The sequence below is a fragment of the Electrophorus electricus genome, chromosome 3 (genome assembly GCF_041902795.1).
Source record: "Electrophorus electricus isolate QZ-2024a chromosome 3, ASM4190279v1, whole genome shotgun sequence".
Taxonomy (NCBI): Eukaryota; Metazoa; Chordata; class Actinopteri; order Gymnotiformes; family Gymnotidae; genus Electrophorus; species Electrophorus electricus.
The window spans coordinates 25,119,992-25,135,945 of NC_137499.1; the positions used below are offsets into that span (position 1 = coordinate 25,119,992).

At 40.1% G+C, this 15,954-nt stretch overlaps 2 protein-coding genes and 1 long non-coding RNA gene across 3 annotated transcripts; 1 reads left to right on the forward strand and 2 right to left on the reverse strand.

Moving 5' to 3' along the window:
- Nucleotides 1-275: 275 nt before the first annotated feature.
- timp2b (TIMP metallopeptidase inhibitor 2b) lies at nt 276-4,417 on the reverse strand. Its single transcript, XM_027000310.3, has 5 exons — nt 4,125-4,417; nt 2,279-2,379; nt 1,817-1,925; nt 1,576-1,700; nt 276-1,399 (listed from the first exon to the last, which is right to left on the reverse strand). The coding sequence occupies exons 1-5, from the start codon at nt 4,249-4,251 to the stop codon at nt 1,202-1,204; spliced, it is 660 nt and encodes a 219-aa protein (XP_026856111.2). The 5' UTR covers nt 4,252-4,417; the 3' UTR covers nt 276-1,201.
- LOC145656965 (uncharacterized) lies at nt 4,385-11,648 on the forward strand. Its single transcript, XR_014122695.1, has 2 exons — nt 4,385-4,522; nt 7,744-11,648. It is a non-coding gene; the product is annotated as an uncharacterized LOC145656965 (long non-coding RNA).
- LOC113571390 (galectin-3-binding protein A) lies at nt 11,442-14,264 on the reverse strand. The gene is made up of 5 exons (XM_027000291.3): nt 14,073-14,264; nt 13,637-13,846; nt 13,308-13,439; nt 12,908-13,175; nt 11,442-12,677 (listed from the first exon to the last, which is right to left on the reverse strand). The coding sequence occupies exons 1-5, from the start codon at nt 14,149-14,151 to the stop codon at nt 11,642-11,644; spliced, it is 1,725 nt and encodes a 574-aa protein (XP_026856092.2). The 5' UTR covers nt 14,152-14,264; the 3' UTR covers nt 11,442-11,641.
- Nucleotides 14,265-15,954: the final 1,690 nt, after the last annotated feature.

A 15,954-nucleotide genomic window follows, 5' to 3' on the forward strand; every position in this document is an offset into this window, starting at 1 on the left:
TCTAACCATTCACAACACAGAACTAAAGCTCACATGGGAGTGGCAGGGTTGCTAGTTGAGTTGGAGCAATCCTATCAGGTAAAGCACTTTTGCAGTTGTTTGTAGGTGCTTTTAGTAATGTTTCTGGAAAGTAGGCTTTGTGTGACCTTGAATGAATGGTTAGTTTCTTGTAAGAAGCAATAAAGATGATCAGAAGAGTTTAGTAAGAAACAAAGCAAATGTCTACACAGAGCCAACATCACACAGACACCCAGGGCAGGAAGACACAGCTGGACTGCGTTTCTCCTCCTTTATTTATGAATACTGAACCGTTACAACAGTATGAATAATTCAGGAGTATGGAAGACATGCACAGTGGTTCCAGCACTGAAAATCTCATACTGCTTCTTTCCTGCTCATGACACATATAAAAAGGTATTTCATGAAAAAAAAAAGAACCTCAGACACACAACCACACAAAACAGGTTATCATACAAAATGACTATTTTAAATGTAAGACTTCATGATCTTTTCTACATGTAGTAGGTGAATAACCAATTTCATGATTCCAAAGGTCAGGAATACAGGGATCTATAGTGCAAAACACCATAGTCATAAATTTGCTTCAAATCTTTGCGCCAAAGCATTAGGAAAAAAGTAAATCCAAATAAAAATAAATGCACTTTCTCTCCTTTTTTGTGACACTAGTATGGTATACTTAGATATAAATTAAAAATGTCTGTATATATTACAATATACATAAATTATTTCAATACGCTATTAGTCTATCAACAAGACCTGGGATAGTTTTTTTTTTTTTTTTTAATTGCTAATAATTCCTCAATTCCAGCAAAACTGGACTCATTCATTCATTACATCATTCCTTATTTTCAACATAAGTGGCCAATGCTCCCATGTGGAGGTGAAGTCATGTTTTATTTAGCTAAGCCTCAAACTAGGAAAATTAACAGTGGTAAGAAGGCTGTAAACTTCTTTCTTTGTGTTTCATAAAGAGCAAGGGTCACAGCTAGGTGCTATTGGGATTCAAAGTGCTTAAGAAAGTCAGACTTCACCTCTGCTGTATTCTTTCTTGGTCAGACATCACCAGAAGCACACTATGGCGTGCAGAATGCAGGTGAGTAATGGAGCAAAAGCTTTGGGGGTCTGGAACAGTGTTAGGAGGCCTTTTGCAGGGGGGCAGTGAAGTCAGACACATGCAGATTTAGGGGTCTTCGATGTCCATGAAGTCTTTCTTAGGTGGGACAGCCCCGCGGTACCAGGCACAGGAGCTGTCACTCCGCTGGATGCAGGCATAGTTCTGGGCCTGTGGGCCATACACTGTGCTCTCCACGATCCAGTCAGTCCACAGACACTCCATGGGATGGTTAACCTCACAGGGGACGGAGGGGCAACGGACAATCTGGATAAACACATGTTGCAGGCGCGAGAGAGACATCCAAGACATTAGTAATCAAGACTGATCCTGGAGCAGTGACATTCTTCATGTGTGGGTGATCAAGAGTAGGTGAGATATTACTGGTCATGATCTTAGAGCAGCCATTTGGATGTATGCTTATATAATGATCAAACACATACCCGGCACTGGCAGCCCATGTCATAGCGTGACTCCAGTCCCTTCTTCTGAGTGATGGACAGTGATTGCCATGGCTCAATGAAGTCGCACAGTGTCACGTGTGTGGTGCCATCAGACTCCAGCTTACCTATACACGGCAAGTGTACATGGGCAAATCAGTGGATGTAGGCAATCTTGGTACTGGGGGAAAACCCAAAATGCAGTGTGGCTTAGTGCATCACCACCATCATACAGTCACTATACCTGTGATGAGGTATTCCTTTTGACCACTGCTCTCAAGGTTCACCCCGCACACAGCAGAGGAGTCACCAGTGAAGATAACATCAATCTCCTCTTTAGGTCCCTTGTACATCTAATGGTTGAAATGTATTGAGATGTCATGGTACATTAAATGTTACTTCTTGAATGCAAGATAACATAATTTAGTTAATAATACAATAATGCCATTGTAGGTTCTTTATTACTAGGAGTTCTTTAAATAGTGTTTTAATTATTAAGAATCTATCACCATTATGCCTAGTAAGTAATAAACTAAAACCCATTCACTTTGTGTCTATTATTGTCTATTAAATGCATGAAACATCAAACAAATGTATATATCTACATCCTCTATTGATCAGTTACTGACTTTGAGTCAGTTAAATAGATATACACTAAAAAGGTGCATAAAAATATACCACCACCCCAACAACAAAAATAAAATACCTTGATCTGTTTAATATCATACTGGATCCTCTTGATTGGATTGCCATAGTTGTCGTTGCCTGTGACTACCTGTTTCTGACCAATCACTTTGGCTCTGAGAACTACAGAGAGACAAAGGAAGACTTATGAGACGAAGAAAATCTGGATCTGACCCTGAATGAAATGGCCCTGGTGATTCCCATTTCATATATGACCATTTCCTCTTAATCAATTAGCATCTTCAATCCTGCGCTGAAGAAGTGCCTCATAAAGAGATCCCGACCTGATACTCAGGAAGTCCTTTCTGTTTTATTAAAAGAAAAAAAAAAAAAAAAAAAAAAAAAAAGGCCGCTCTTGCTCCTCAGAGCTGCACTTTAACTATAACATATGTCAGTTCACTACATCCAACTCCATGAAGGGAGAGTGACGTACCCTTACACCCTCAGTGATCTCTCTGTCCTTCTAACACATTCCTCTGGAGGTAGTGGCAGTGTGTTCAACAAGAGAGTGCACATATCCCCTTCCCAAAACATGCTCCCTGAGCACAGAGCGCCTTTTCTCTGGACCACACACGCAAGCATGGGACGCCAGCCATGCCCGCAGGAGCCCCAGTGATTAAACACACACACAATCACATCCACACACCCCAATATACACAAGGCTGCAATGTTTCGTTCATGTGCAGCTTCTCGTTTCAGCTCACACATTCCGGGCCAGGTAGAGGTGAAGGGTACAGAGCAGCTGCTGTTTTCTGCCCAGATGAGTGGGTTTGGATGGCAGTGTAGATAAGAGGGTTTGGGTGGGGTTGTAGGTGGGTTTGGGTAGGGGTGTGAGTGGGAGTTTAGGCGGGTTCAGGCATCTGGCAGACAGGGAAGCCTAAATGAGGGAATTCCACATTGCCTGAGAACTCATTTCACTGTCGTAAGACACAGGCATAGTCTGAACTATGTTAAATACTGCATATCTATGTAAGGGGTAAATCTAGGAGGTATCCCTAGATATGGAAGGTCTATTGCAATTGGTTATGAATATAATTAACTAAAAAGACAGATAAAGAAAGCCCTGCATGCTGTGTAAAATTCTAGGCAGCAGTGTGCTCATCCATGAGAGGGGGCTGAACCAAACTCCTGTGGTTTCAGCAGACAGAAGGCCGGATGAGGGCTAGACATTTCCAGTTTACACTGCAAAACAAGGATATCGGAATAGCTTGTGGAACAATTTGTATTTCAACTTTCATCCCAAGCTGATATATTAAAAAAGGCCACTGTAATAGTGGCCTTTAGTATACATTAATAACAAATACATAATTCATTCATAAACCCTATAGATATATACAAACAGGTCACATGCTTTTGCCTGTGGTTTTGTATATAACCACAGGCAAAATATATGCATTAAGAAGTTATTCAAACTAAATGTAAAACTAGTATTGTATTAGTAACAAAAACTAGTTTAGAAATGAAAAGTTTACTTTGTGTGTCATAATAGGGAACATATGAGTCTGTTCATGTTCCTCTTTTATCTATTAGTGAAATTCAGTACGTGATTGGAGATTAGCTGCTTACATCATTGTAACCACAGAAAAGCATGATAATGAGGCAACCCTTCCATATCTCAGGTCACATAGGGACATATGGCAGATAACCCAGTCATAGCAACTAAAGCAGCCAGAGTGGGGTCTGTGTGTGTGTATATATACATACATACATACATACATACATACACGCACACGCACTTGAACAGCAGTTTTCATTTGATCGACCCTGCACCGAAAGCCCTACAAGCTAAAACACCCATGTTATTTTTTAAGATAGTTCGAGCATCTAAACCAAGACACAGCCTTTCAAATGTAATAGCAAAATCTTACCAACATCCGCGTTGCAATAGGCTTGTTGGGGATGTGCAGGCGAACAGCTGCAAGCTTCTGCGACCTCTCCCATCCGCCAGACAAGCAACACCAACACTGAAGCCGAAAAACTACCCAGCTTGGTCATTTTGCAAAAATAAGTATACAGAAGGTCCAAAATAAAGGAATCTAAATACGGCGACTGAATTAACGGATAATGTGGGTGTTTTCCTACAGCGCAGCTGGAACGGAGCAAACTTTCTTCAAGCCAGAGGTTTTAAAACAGCGAAAAGTACAGCGATGGAGCAGTTCTTGTTCCAACTCTCACTTTCTAGAACAGGAACAGCCGCGTTTTATTGGCAACCAAGCTCCTCCTTTTAATGCAATATGTGAGCACCCATGACCTCCCGCCATGTCATGTAAGTGGGCTTTCATATTTTTACACACATTTCACACTAAATTCAGGCTAAATGCAGTGGGATAATGCCACGTCTAAGCATTTGCGGGAATTCCTTGCGGAAGCCCGATGAGCAAATTTATTTAATATAGGCCTTGTCAGAGTAATGACGTAACGTTTTGCGGGTATAGCGCATGCGTGGGGGTTACTACAACAGCACGGAAACGATATATTTAAAGTGACATACAGTGAGACTGCGGGAAGTGGCGGTAATTTACACACCCTGTAAGCTTCGAGCATATACTTAAGTATATATAATTATAAATTATATAATTTATAGAGATCATTTATTTGCCATAAAGCTGTCAATACATGTACCCGTGGAGTAGTATCTAGTAAACGTTTTTTTTTCTATTTTACTCTGAATATATAGAGCGTAACTGGTTTGCATAAACAATCAGGATAAGTATAGCCAGCTGGTGTCCTATCGCCGAAACTTGGCAATAAGTTTAAGCCTAGACATAAACAAGCCATTTAAAACTGATGCAGGGCAGGCAGCCACAATAATTTCTTACTGAAGCATTACTTGGCCCAAATGTACGGTAACTGAATGACAGAGCTTGTGCGTAGGCAGAGGATCTGATCTCCACCCACAATTAATTTATAAACAATGAATAAACAGACATTTACAAAAGGAAAATATCATGAGTTAATACATTGACGCTTTAATAGCTTATGGGAAAAGAGGATTCCGGGTCGCAAAACTTATCCAAACAGTTTCCTGTTTGAGTATATTAGCCATATGTTGTTCCTCTTTCTCTGGCATGATCTAGACTCTGCGTACCCCGCCACAACTGACTTCCTGGGTCTCGTGAATGGATTTTAATTAAACTGGAATGGAAAAATTTGAAGAACACACCCACAAAATAAGCAAATAAATAAACTAAAACTAAAAAGCACTTAAATAGATTTACTGCCAATACAAAGTCATGTCCATATACATAACATTTTTTTGGAATTACTATTGGTAGGCAGTGGGGGAGTTACTTGCATTTAAGATTGCACTATAATTACTGACTTTTTAACTGCTAGTGACAATAGACCCTGGTGACAAGCTTTTCTGTTTAATGTCTGGTTTTCCTTGCTTTCCAAAAGTTACAATGGGTTTTACCTGTAATGGTCCACCCATATTTAAACTATCTTTGGAACCATCAAGTTATTAGTTGAAGTTTCCTGCAGAAAATAAATGTCTTCTAAAGAAATTACTGAAGCACTGGCTGGATAAGAAATTGCCTGAGGTCAGAGGACTGTCTGGTGTATGAGTAAGCCACTTAATTCCTACAAGTCACTCGTGGAGTGGTTACTACTTAGACAATGATGCACAGTAAGAGATACAGTAAAAGCAATACACACTGGATTGTTGCGTGCTGGAAGTGACAAACGTTCAAATCACATGTGATATGAAGAAATGTGAGATCCCTGTAGAAAACAAAACAGAAGACTGAGTAATTATCTACACAAGGGAGAGCACAGTGTTGCACAAGCAGTGAAACGTCTCGCTGAGGACTGGCCTCATAATGGATTTCACTGCTTTGGGATCACATTAAGCATGCTGAGGCAAGAAGAGATGATTGAGAAGGTCGATCTCTGTCTTAACATCAAAGCAGATGACCTGAATGAGGGAGATTTAATGTTCATTCCGGTATGCTCTGAATTCGTTGTTCCCTCCTCTGACCTAAAGTATCATCAGCGACATTCCTTAGGTTTCAGTCATGGTCTGTAACAGGCTAATCCACCTATCTGAGGCCTGCTCCCTGCCTAAGATAAAGAGCTCCCAGATGTGGCACATGCCAGCGAACATGGAGAAGTGATTCTGTGCAAGACCAGACTTGATGCTTTGACCCTAAGACTTACGTCTGTAATTGTGAAACGCATGTAGTCATACACACCTTCACGCATGTGTAACTTCCCCAACAGTGGTAATGTCACCACACAGTCCAGGGCAATTCGTGTGTCTTACTAATTGCTATTTGATACATTGATTCAGCCTGAACCCCTACAATACTGACACCTTAAAATAAGTCTACACATTGTCTTTCACTATGTGTTCTGAAAACTGTCAGAACAAGACAGGTTTTCTTCTTATCCTATTCCAAGCATGTTATTCCTGGATTCTGTATTATGGCATTAAAAGACCACAGGAAGCGGACCTTTTCATTTACGACTTCTTTAAGCACTCCAACATATCCCCACTGGTAGTAAGATGGTAATTTCACCTGTTGGATAAGAAGCACAAAATACACACAATTTCACAGTTAAAAATTCAGTATTTTAGCTGCACTGGCATATATCAAAACAACAAAACAAATCAAATTAAATCAAGTCAAATTTATTTATATAGTGCTTTTTACAACAGATGTTGTCACAAAGCAACTTTACAAATGTCCAAGTCCAAGCCCCCAGTGAGCAAGCCAAAGGTGACAGGGGCAAGGAAAAACTCCCTAGAGCATGAACATCAGCACTCCACCACTCTTAGTCAACAAACTTGAGTGACAAAAGAGAGGTGAGGTGACAGCATCATAACATCCAAGTTTACCAGAACTCTCAATGCCCATGGACCCCCCGAGCTACACCTTTACCCAAGATGGGAAGTAGTTAATAAAATGCCTGACTGTAAAGGTGTTCAGCCTAGCCTTAAATATTGAGACTGTGTCTGAGTCTCAAACATTTACAGGAAGGTTATTCCATAGAGTGGGAGCTTTACAGGAAAAGGCTCTGCTCCCTGTGGTAGATTTTCTTTTTCTTGGTACTTGTAAAGAGCTGCACCTTTTGATCTAAGCAGACATGGTGGGTAGTAATGCACTAGGAGTTCTCTAAGGTATGTGTCAGATGTGACCACAGATCACGGATATGAAAGGTTACAATACATTTAAAACATACTTTAATAAATGGTTTGAACTCTTCTGAAGAGAAATGTTAAAGCCTCATGGTCAACATAATATGCCTTTTGTTTTCTATTTGAAGTTTGCTGTATTGACTTGAATGTAGTTCTATACCATCCCAGTAGAGGGCCGACAAACCTCAGATGACAGTTCAGCTGTTTCCTATTTCAGGCAGCAAGCAGTGAAATTTCTGATGTGGAATTTCTTATTTCTAATTGCATGGATTGTTGCAATATCAAAAAATGTAGAACTATGATATATATGTATAACTTTGAACTGTATACTTCTGGAACCTCTCTAGGTCATTCATCCAGATGACATCAAACCGCCCAAGGGGACACTGGTTGAACAGTGATACGTACGTAGGTCATTTTGCTACTTTATTTGACTTTTTACTTTTTGGTTACTTTTTCAAGCTGTACTTCAGTGAACACATGTTCCCCCTCATGTAACAAATTACAGTAAGCAAATAACTACACTACTAAAATGTACTACACTTCACTACACACCTACAATATATTACAATACTACACCACAACACCACATTACACTACTACAATATACTACAGTACTACACTGCAACAATGCTTTACAGTTATTCAGTACTGCACTACTGCTCACAACTATATAATGGGCCAGTGTTTGTCTATATGTATCTTATATAGACAAATCTACTACAACAACTCAGTTTATATCATGGACATTATGTTAAGAGTTTTCTGTAATGTAATACTACATCTGTGAGTGATTTCATATGAATTCCTGTAGGCCTTCTCTGAATACCTAAGTGTCGGGGCTTCATGTTATGGGTAATCAAAAAGAGAAGTGAAGCCAAGGGAGTCGTGTTGTGGTAATCCTAAAGAATAGTGAAAACCAAACCTCCTTCCCATGCCACTCTTCACTCAGCGTTTCATGCGTGCCTGGACTGACCCTTTTGGCATGTGTTTTGCTGACACGTGAAAAACTGACTTCAGAACTGGATAGAAACCCACAGTAATGACAGAGGTCAGACAAGAGATCAGCGTTTTTGTGAAAAGAGGAACAAGAAACTTTCTATGAAGAACTTCAGAACTAAAAGGCTTCAGATTAAAAGTGAAATATTAAATAATGTAACATTTTGTCTTTCTTTGATGTTTATGCAAAAACGTACAACTATAGCATAAAATCCTATGTATCAATTGATAACCTATGCGTACACCTGTAGAGTAGTTGTGGCTAATAAAATGGTCACTCAGGATATGTATTAGCCAATCCTATGAAAGAGTGTTTGTTTCCTTGAACCCAGACTTGGTGTGGAACTAAAACTGTGCAATAGGACACGTCAGACAAGAAGTCGGTGCAACAGGACGTCAAGCAGACAGAGTCTACAGAAGATAGGCAGCCTGAAAAGTTTGAATATGAAGCTGAAGAATAAGATAAATTAAGATAACTCTGTCCATAGATTTTTTGGCTAGACAGAATAACCATCTTGGAATCAGATTAAGTTTCTGTTGGTTGTAAGTGAGAAGAGACTTGTAGTACATATTGCCTCTCTCTGTCTGCTCTCACAGTGCCTGGTGTGTTTGGTGTGTAGTGGGTAGAACAGCAATATACTCCTGAAATTCACAAGAACAGCAATTTTAAGCTGATATTGAGTTACAGTTGCATTCAGTAATGAGGAAAAAAATGCAGCCAAGCTATAATGTAAATTTCAGGAGTCATTAACCTTGGCCAATTTGAAAAAGGCCTTGAGTTGCTTAGAAGGTTTCTTTGTTATCTCGTGGATTGTTACATGCCTTGCTCTTGACGTGATCTTTGTTGGTTGACTACTCCTGGGAAGGGTAATAATGGTCTTGAATTTCCCCTATTTGTACACAATCTATCTGACTATATGATACAATCTATCTCCCCCCCGAACGTCTCCTCTTTTGTGTGTATGTGTGTGTGTGTGTGTGTGTGTTCGTCAATATGGCCATGCCCTCCCTGTGTCTCACACCTGCTCCTCATTGTGCGTTGTCATACATGTATAAAATTTGTGTTGTCTGTGTTTAACCCCATTAGTCTGTGTATGTTATATGTGCAATAAAATGTATTCTTATGTTCAACACGACTCGTCCCCGCATCCTTCAATAACTCCTCAGGTGACAGCAACACAATAAGAACTACATTGAATGCTTGGTGGAATTCAAACAAAATTCTTAATTTCAGCTATTCTCCGTCTGATCAGACTGTCCCATGATTTTATTAAATGACAGACCCTTTATAGTTTCCACATGGAGGCAGAGCGGTATAACCAGCCTGGCTCTGGCAGCTTGTTCATGACCAGATAACTTAAACCTCAGAAAATGTTATTACAAATATATAAACTCATCGCAATGAATAAACACACTATCTCACTCCCAGTTGAATAACAGACCTCAGATGTGAAAGAAACATGTTATCTTAACTGGCAAGTGATACGCAACAACATCTCTATGACCAGCAATTCAAACCTCCAGCTATTACAGTACAAAACACTGCACAGAACTCTAAACCACACCACATGTGGTTTAGTCACAGAACCTACATCACATCCTGTAAACAATACAGTATGGGGTTTAGCCACAGTGATACATGCCCACATTGCCCAGCTTTAACAGACAATTATCATCATGCTTTCTGGACAGGTCACCCTACCCAGCAGTTTTGGTCAGAGTTCATGCGCAAGCTGTTAGAGAATTTGGGTCTTGTCATCCTTTTCTGTCCTATTATTGCTCTAGTTCATGATCTCTCGTCATTCTCAGCACCCAGTCCCCTATAATCCTTTATATTAATATCACTCACAATTGCAAAAAAAAAAAAAGTTATACTGTTGAATTGGAAGGACGGAACCCAGAATTCAATAAACCATTAGTTTAACCTCCTTACAGATAATTCTAAATGAGAAACTCACAGTGAACCTCAAAAAGAGGACAAAATAATTTGAGGAAACCTGGTCTCACTTTTTACAATACATTGAAAGCTGACTCCTCTTTCCACCCTTTTTAATGGATGGTTTCACATTTACATTGAATTTAAGCAACACTTCTAATCTTAGCATGCAAAAATGACAGGGGGATGTGGGAATGTTATTACTTGTTGTCCAGTGTATTTGCATGTCTGTCCTGTCTTATCCAATTTGTCTATTGTCTGTATGTTTTTTCAGTTCTCTTTTTCTTTCCTTTCACAAGCTGGGTGAGATGGGAGAGACAGAGGTGTAGGAGGGTGCAATAGAAGAAGGGGGTGGAGGGGAGGAGAGTTGGGTGGTTGTGGTTCCTCATTACCTTTATGTCTGTATACAAACAATGAACTGTGTGACATTAGTAATGAAAAGGCAAAAATAAAATATGAAGTCAATGTCTCCATACATGTGGGGTGGGGGAGGCTGGACATTAATTTAAATAAATAAATAAGAAAAACAGGATGCCCACTCACACCTGATTGTCATCCCATTGATTGACAACACCTGACTGAAATTTAATCTTTTTTTCTAATCCTAAATGTTCACATTTTGCTACTCACAGATATGTAATATTCGGTCATTGCATTTTCCTCAATAAATAAATGATAGTCTAATATTTTTGTCTCATTTGTTTGTTTGGTTATCTTTATCTACTTTTAATGTAGAAACTTCTAATGGGTTCACAAATTTTCAAGCACCACTGTATGTTGTTTTCCAGTTAAAAGATAAATGCAGTCAATGAACACAATGAAAAGCAATGAACACAAGATTATATTGTGTAACAAGAACAGTGACATATGCCTGATTGCCTATCAGAAAAACAGTACATGTGAATTTGTATTTAATGAATGAAATGCTGAACTTTATTGCAGTATAACTCCACTGCATGCTGCTGTGAATGTGCTAATACAAAACACATCTTTAAAAAAATCAGGTTTAAACCTAATTACTCTAAAGCTGCTTTGCTTTGAATAATGCTGTCATTGTTTGCAGCTCATCATAAATACGCCTGGAAATAAAGAACACAGCAACCACTGCACTTGCAAAGAAATTTGTAACATGTTTATTATTGTTCAAGTCAAAGTTTTAGTTTGTTAGTAATGTGATTATGACATGTATAAAAATAATCAAAGGGAATTAAAGTGTCATCTAAATGACTATCAACATATCAAGTGTTCTAGGATTTATTTTGTAGGAATTAAGATGGCAGCTATTTCAAGAGAAGTGCAAAAGGACGTGGTCACTTGTACTCTGGGCGCACCACAAAGGTAAAGGTGTAGTCATCCGGGCAGGGACTGGGCAGGAACATGGTGCTGTTGGTTGGAATTATCGCCTTGTCATCTTTGAAATCTTGGACGTGAAACACAATATTTTCAGCCTTGCACGTGAGAATGAGCCGGTTGCTAAAGCGAACGGTGTTCAGATAGGGTGGATAGTATGGATTGTTAACGGTACGTAGCCAAGCCATAGGGAGAGAGTTGCAGCGGAAACCCTGATTGGAGCACTCCTCAGAGCGCAGAAAAATCTGCGCTTGCCAATTTATTGTTTTCTCCTTGAAGATCACACTGTTGTGAACAGGAGTCGTGAACATTTGGCTTCTGTCATTACTATAGTAATTGTATTTGTAGTTGTAATTGGACGAGGAAGTGTAATTGATGACTGTGCTCCAAGGAGCTGCAGTATAGATCCGAGGCAGATATGCTTCGCTCTGGTTAAAATGCTGCTTGGTTGTTGAGAAAGCCAGAGTGTTGAACTGAAAGCCTTTTAGTATAGCTCCTTGATAAAATGCCTCATTGCTCTGGTACAGATCTGATTTGAATTGAATGTCATAAAGTTTTTCCACCGATATCATAGGAAAGCGGATTTGATTTAGAAAGGTGAAGTGTTGTTCCGGACTAACCGCGTCTCCTTTCTCTTTAATCCAGTCCTCCAGTGTGACAAGCAAATATGCCTCATCCATCACTACCAGGTCTGAGCGAGACAGCAGAGCCTCCAGCATGTGTGTAGAGATGCTTTTCCATGCCGGGGAGATGGTGAGGAGCTCAAAATTCCAGGACAGGTACTGCAAGACGCTGTCCTGCAGCTGTAGGTCCTCTGTGCGGACACCATACTCATACAGGGACACCTGGGTATGGAAGGTGCTGTCCTGAGGAAGCAGCAGGGTGAAGACCCTGCCTACCTCCTCTAGAACCTCCTGAAACTCAAAGATATAGGCCAGCTGGTGAATGCACTGGGCTGACAAGACAGTGATGTCGATCTTGCGTGTGTACAGATACCTGGAGGAAAAGTGCATGGTATGTGGTCAAAATAAATACAAATTCCAGTTAGAGGTATTGAGATGCCTTATATAGTTTCAGGTTTCCCCTGCCCCACACTTGATCCAGGTCATGCAGGGCTTGATGGGAAGCCCATAAATTGGCCCAGGTGTGCTGGAGCACAGAAAGTGTGCATAAAGTGTGCAGTCCTCCAGATAGGAGTAGCACTCCCAAACTAGTGCAACCATTACCTTAAGAAACTAGAGACCTGGGGATGACAGGTGTGGCTGATCTCAACAGAGAGGTTTTTCGATGTTTCAGTGATGTTGAGCTGAGGGTAAAGAGAGAGGATCAGCTTGTGGACGCAGATTGCTTGCTGCCCGACCTGCTTTTCATTGGGGTCGTGGACGGTGACGTTGAAATCGCAGCTCTCGTGGCTCTCAAAAAGAGTTCCCAGCCCTTCAGACAGTCCCAGGCTGTGGTCCAATGAAAACGTTCGGTCGCTGTCAACACTTTTGCCTGCATAGGATTGAACTGATTTAGAGCAGATAATGCGGCCAGCTTATTCACATGCAGGAAATTAAATGCAAACAGTGCACTCTCGAAGAGGGAAAAAACAAATGCACATTTAAGACTAGGAACAGGGCTTACCACTCTCACACACTACCCCTGCGTCCTCTTTATGGGAACAGTCAGTTACACCCCATCCCTTAAAATGGCAGCCGGACAAAGAGCTCTCAGATCCTTTACAGCTGACATCATCAAGCCAAATAGGACCGGAGCCTAAAACATTTCAACACACCCTGGGTTATGTTCATGGTTTCAAACAGGTTTAAACATGATGTAATGCTCTTCTGTGTGTGTGTGTGTGTGTGTGTGTGTGTGTGTGTGTGTGTGTGTGTGTGTGTGTGTGTGTGTGTGTGTGTGTGTGTGTGTGTGTGTGTGTGTGTGTGTGTGTGTGTGTGTGTGTGTGTACTTGCCTTCCCCGTTGATCCCTCCTATAGTAGCAGACGCAGCACCAGGGAATCCCAGCTGCCGACACACCACCTGAGCATGAACCTGGGCCCAGCCATCATCGCAAACCGTTCCCCACTGCCCATCATGGTACACCTCCACACGGCCTGCAGAGGGCTGGCCACTCCCAACCAGTCTTAGTGTGCCCTCCTGGGGTGGCCCCTTAGACTGCAGATCTGGAAATTGATTAAAAAACAATAAGTCAATAGCATATGGAAAATAATATTTCAAAATAAGATGGAAAATAATGTTTAATATGGAAATAATAATGATGTGTAAAATAATGTTCTCTGTGATACATATTCAAACATAAAAAAGTGTTTGTTAAATATGTGTATTTGCCAACTAAAGAAAATAAAATTACATACACTGCCCAAGTGAAAGAAGACTAGAAATACTGACCAAATGAACTCCAGCAGTATGTGAAGCCATGAAAGAGAAATAGAGGCCAAACGATTGAAGTGATTCTAGACACCAACATTTCCTGGAGAGCTGAGGGACTAGATCGCAATAAATTTCAGCAATAAGATAAGCATGTACATATATATCTGTATTAAAAGAACATGATCTTTCATGCAGAGCAACATGAAGTGCTGTGAAACCTCTTTTATATGAGTCCAGCAGTATCCAATCAGAGCACCAAGCCGTTCTAAGTTTCATTTCATGTGAAACCTAAATAAGGAAGTGAGCCATGTGATAACATTATATTCTACTACTGAAACACAGGCATCAAGCCATGGTAAATCTCAGCATATCCAAACAAAGGCCATTGATTCTCACTTCATAAAACAGTTCGACAGCAGAGTTTCCAGATGTTACATAAATATTATTATATATACTGAGGAACCAAATGTAGCCTACTCTATATACACTACTGAAAACTAAACCAAATATAGGGGTAAAGATTGTCCTTTTCGGTGATCTAAGTGAGTCAGTCATAGTCCAACAATGTCTTGGCACACGAGAAGAGGATCAGTATTTGCAAAGCACAATTGACAAAGGTGGCAGTACCATAGATTCTTTACAAGTAAAAGCCCAGTATCAGGGAACATGCCAGCACCTGGACTACCATGGCTAAATCTAAAATCTCCCATTCCAGTGCAACAGTGGGCTTTTTCCTAGTCCTCTGAGTCTGTCCTGACATGATTAAGGCCTTATAAATTTCCCCTTTGTATTAATTTACCTGTGTGCACTGTTGCTCAGTGTGCATTTTGCCATTTAGTTTTGGGGCGTGAAATGATATTGCACCTACCTAAAACCAGGCTTTATAGTGTGGCATCTGTCCAGTGTGATGGATTTGTCTGGTCCAACATGAATAAGGTCTTCAGTATGCCTCTGAAATTTTCCCCCTTTGCCCATTTACCCACGTGCACCATTCCTCAATGTGCCATGATGCCAATTAGTTTTTAGGTATATCAAGTTTTTCTTACAGGAAGGAGTCTCTTATATTTTCTTAACCTCTTACTTGTCGGGTCTAGTATCATTAAAGTCCACAAAATGATCTGCAATTTCATCTTATTTCGCTACTTTGCTTTAATTGCTTAATGTGCAATGTTGTCACTTAGTTTGGCAGTGTAAAATGATCCCAGGCCAGCCTAAAGGCAGAGTTTTCTTGCAGGATGTGACATCTTCTCTTTGCTTTATCTTCTATTTGCCTGCAATAGGGTCATTAAAGTTCTCAGTATTGATCCAGAATTTCACCTGTTTATTCAACTGCCATTGTGCCATATTGCTCCATGTTGCCATTTAGTTTTGAGGGGTGAAATGATCATGAACCAGTCCAACACCAGGTTTTTCTTACATGGAGTGACCAGTTCTGTATGATGGATTTCTTATTTGTCTGTCCAAAGATGACTAAGGCAATTACTATGCCTTTGAAATTTTCCCTTTGCATTCATTTAACCATGCGCCATGTTATCGGTTGTGAGGTATGAAAATCAGACTAAAATCAAAGTCTCCTCACATGAATATACTTGTTCCCCATTGAAATATTAACTTTTCTCTGTCCCGTGGTTATTAAAACTCAAAGCGGATCTGATTTTTCTTCTTCTTTACTTGTGTACTAAGTGGCACTACTGAATGTGCCATTTCCTGTTAGTTGGGCTAATTATTCATATACTTATTCTTCTTACTCTTATTCTTATTTTAATCTCAATATAGGATGAAAATCAATTTGACTAATTTATGATCACACCTTCATTATTAGTTGATCTGTGTGTGCAGCATATCTATGTGAACATTCCCTTTACGAATACCACGTTCAGCCACCAAATAAGAATAAGTA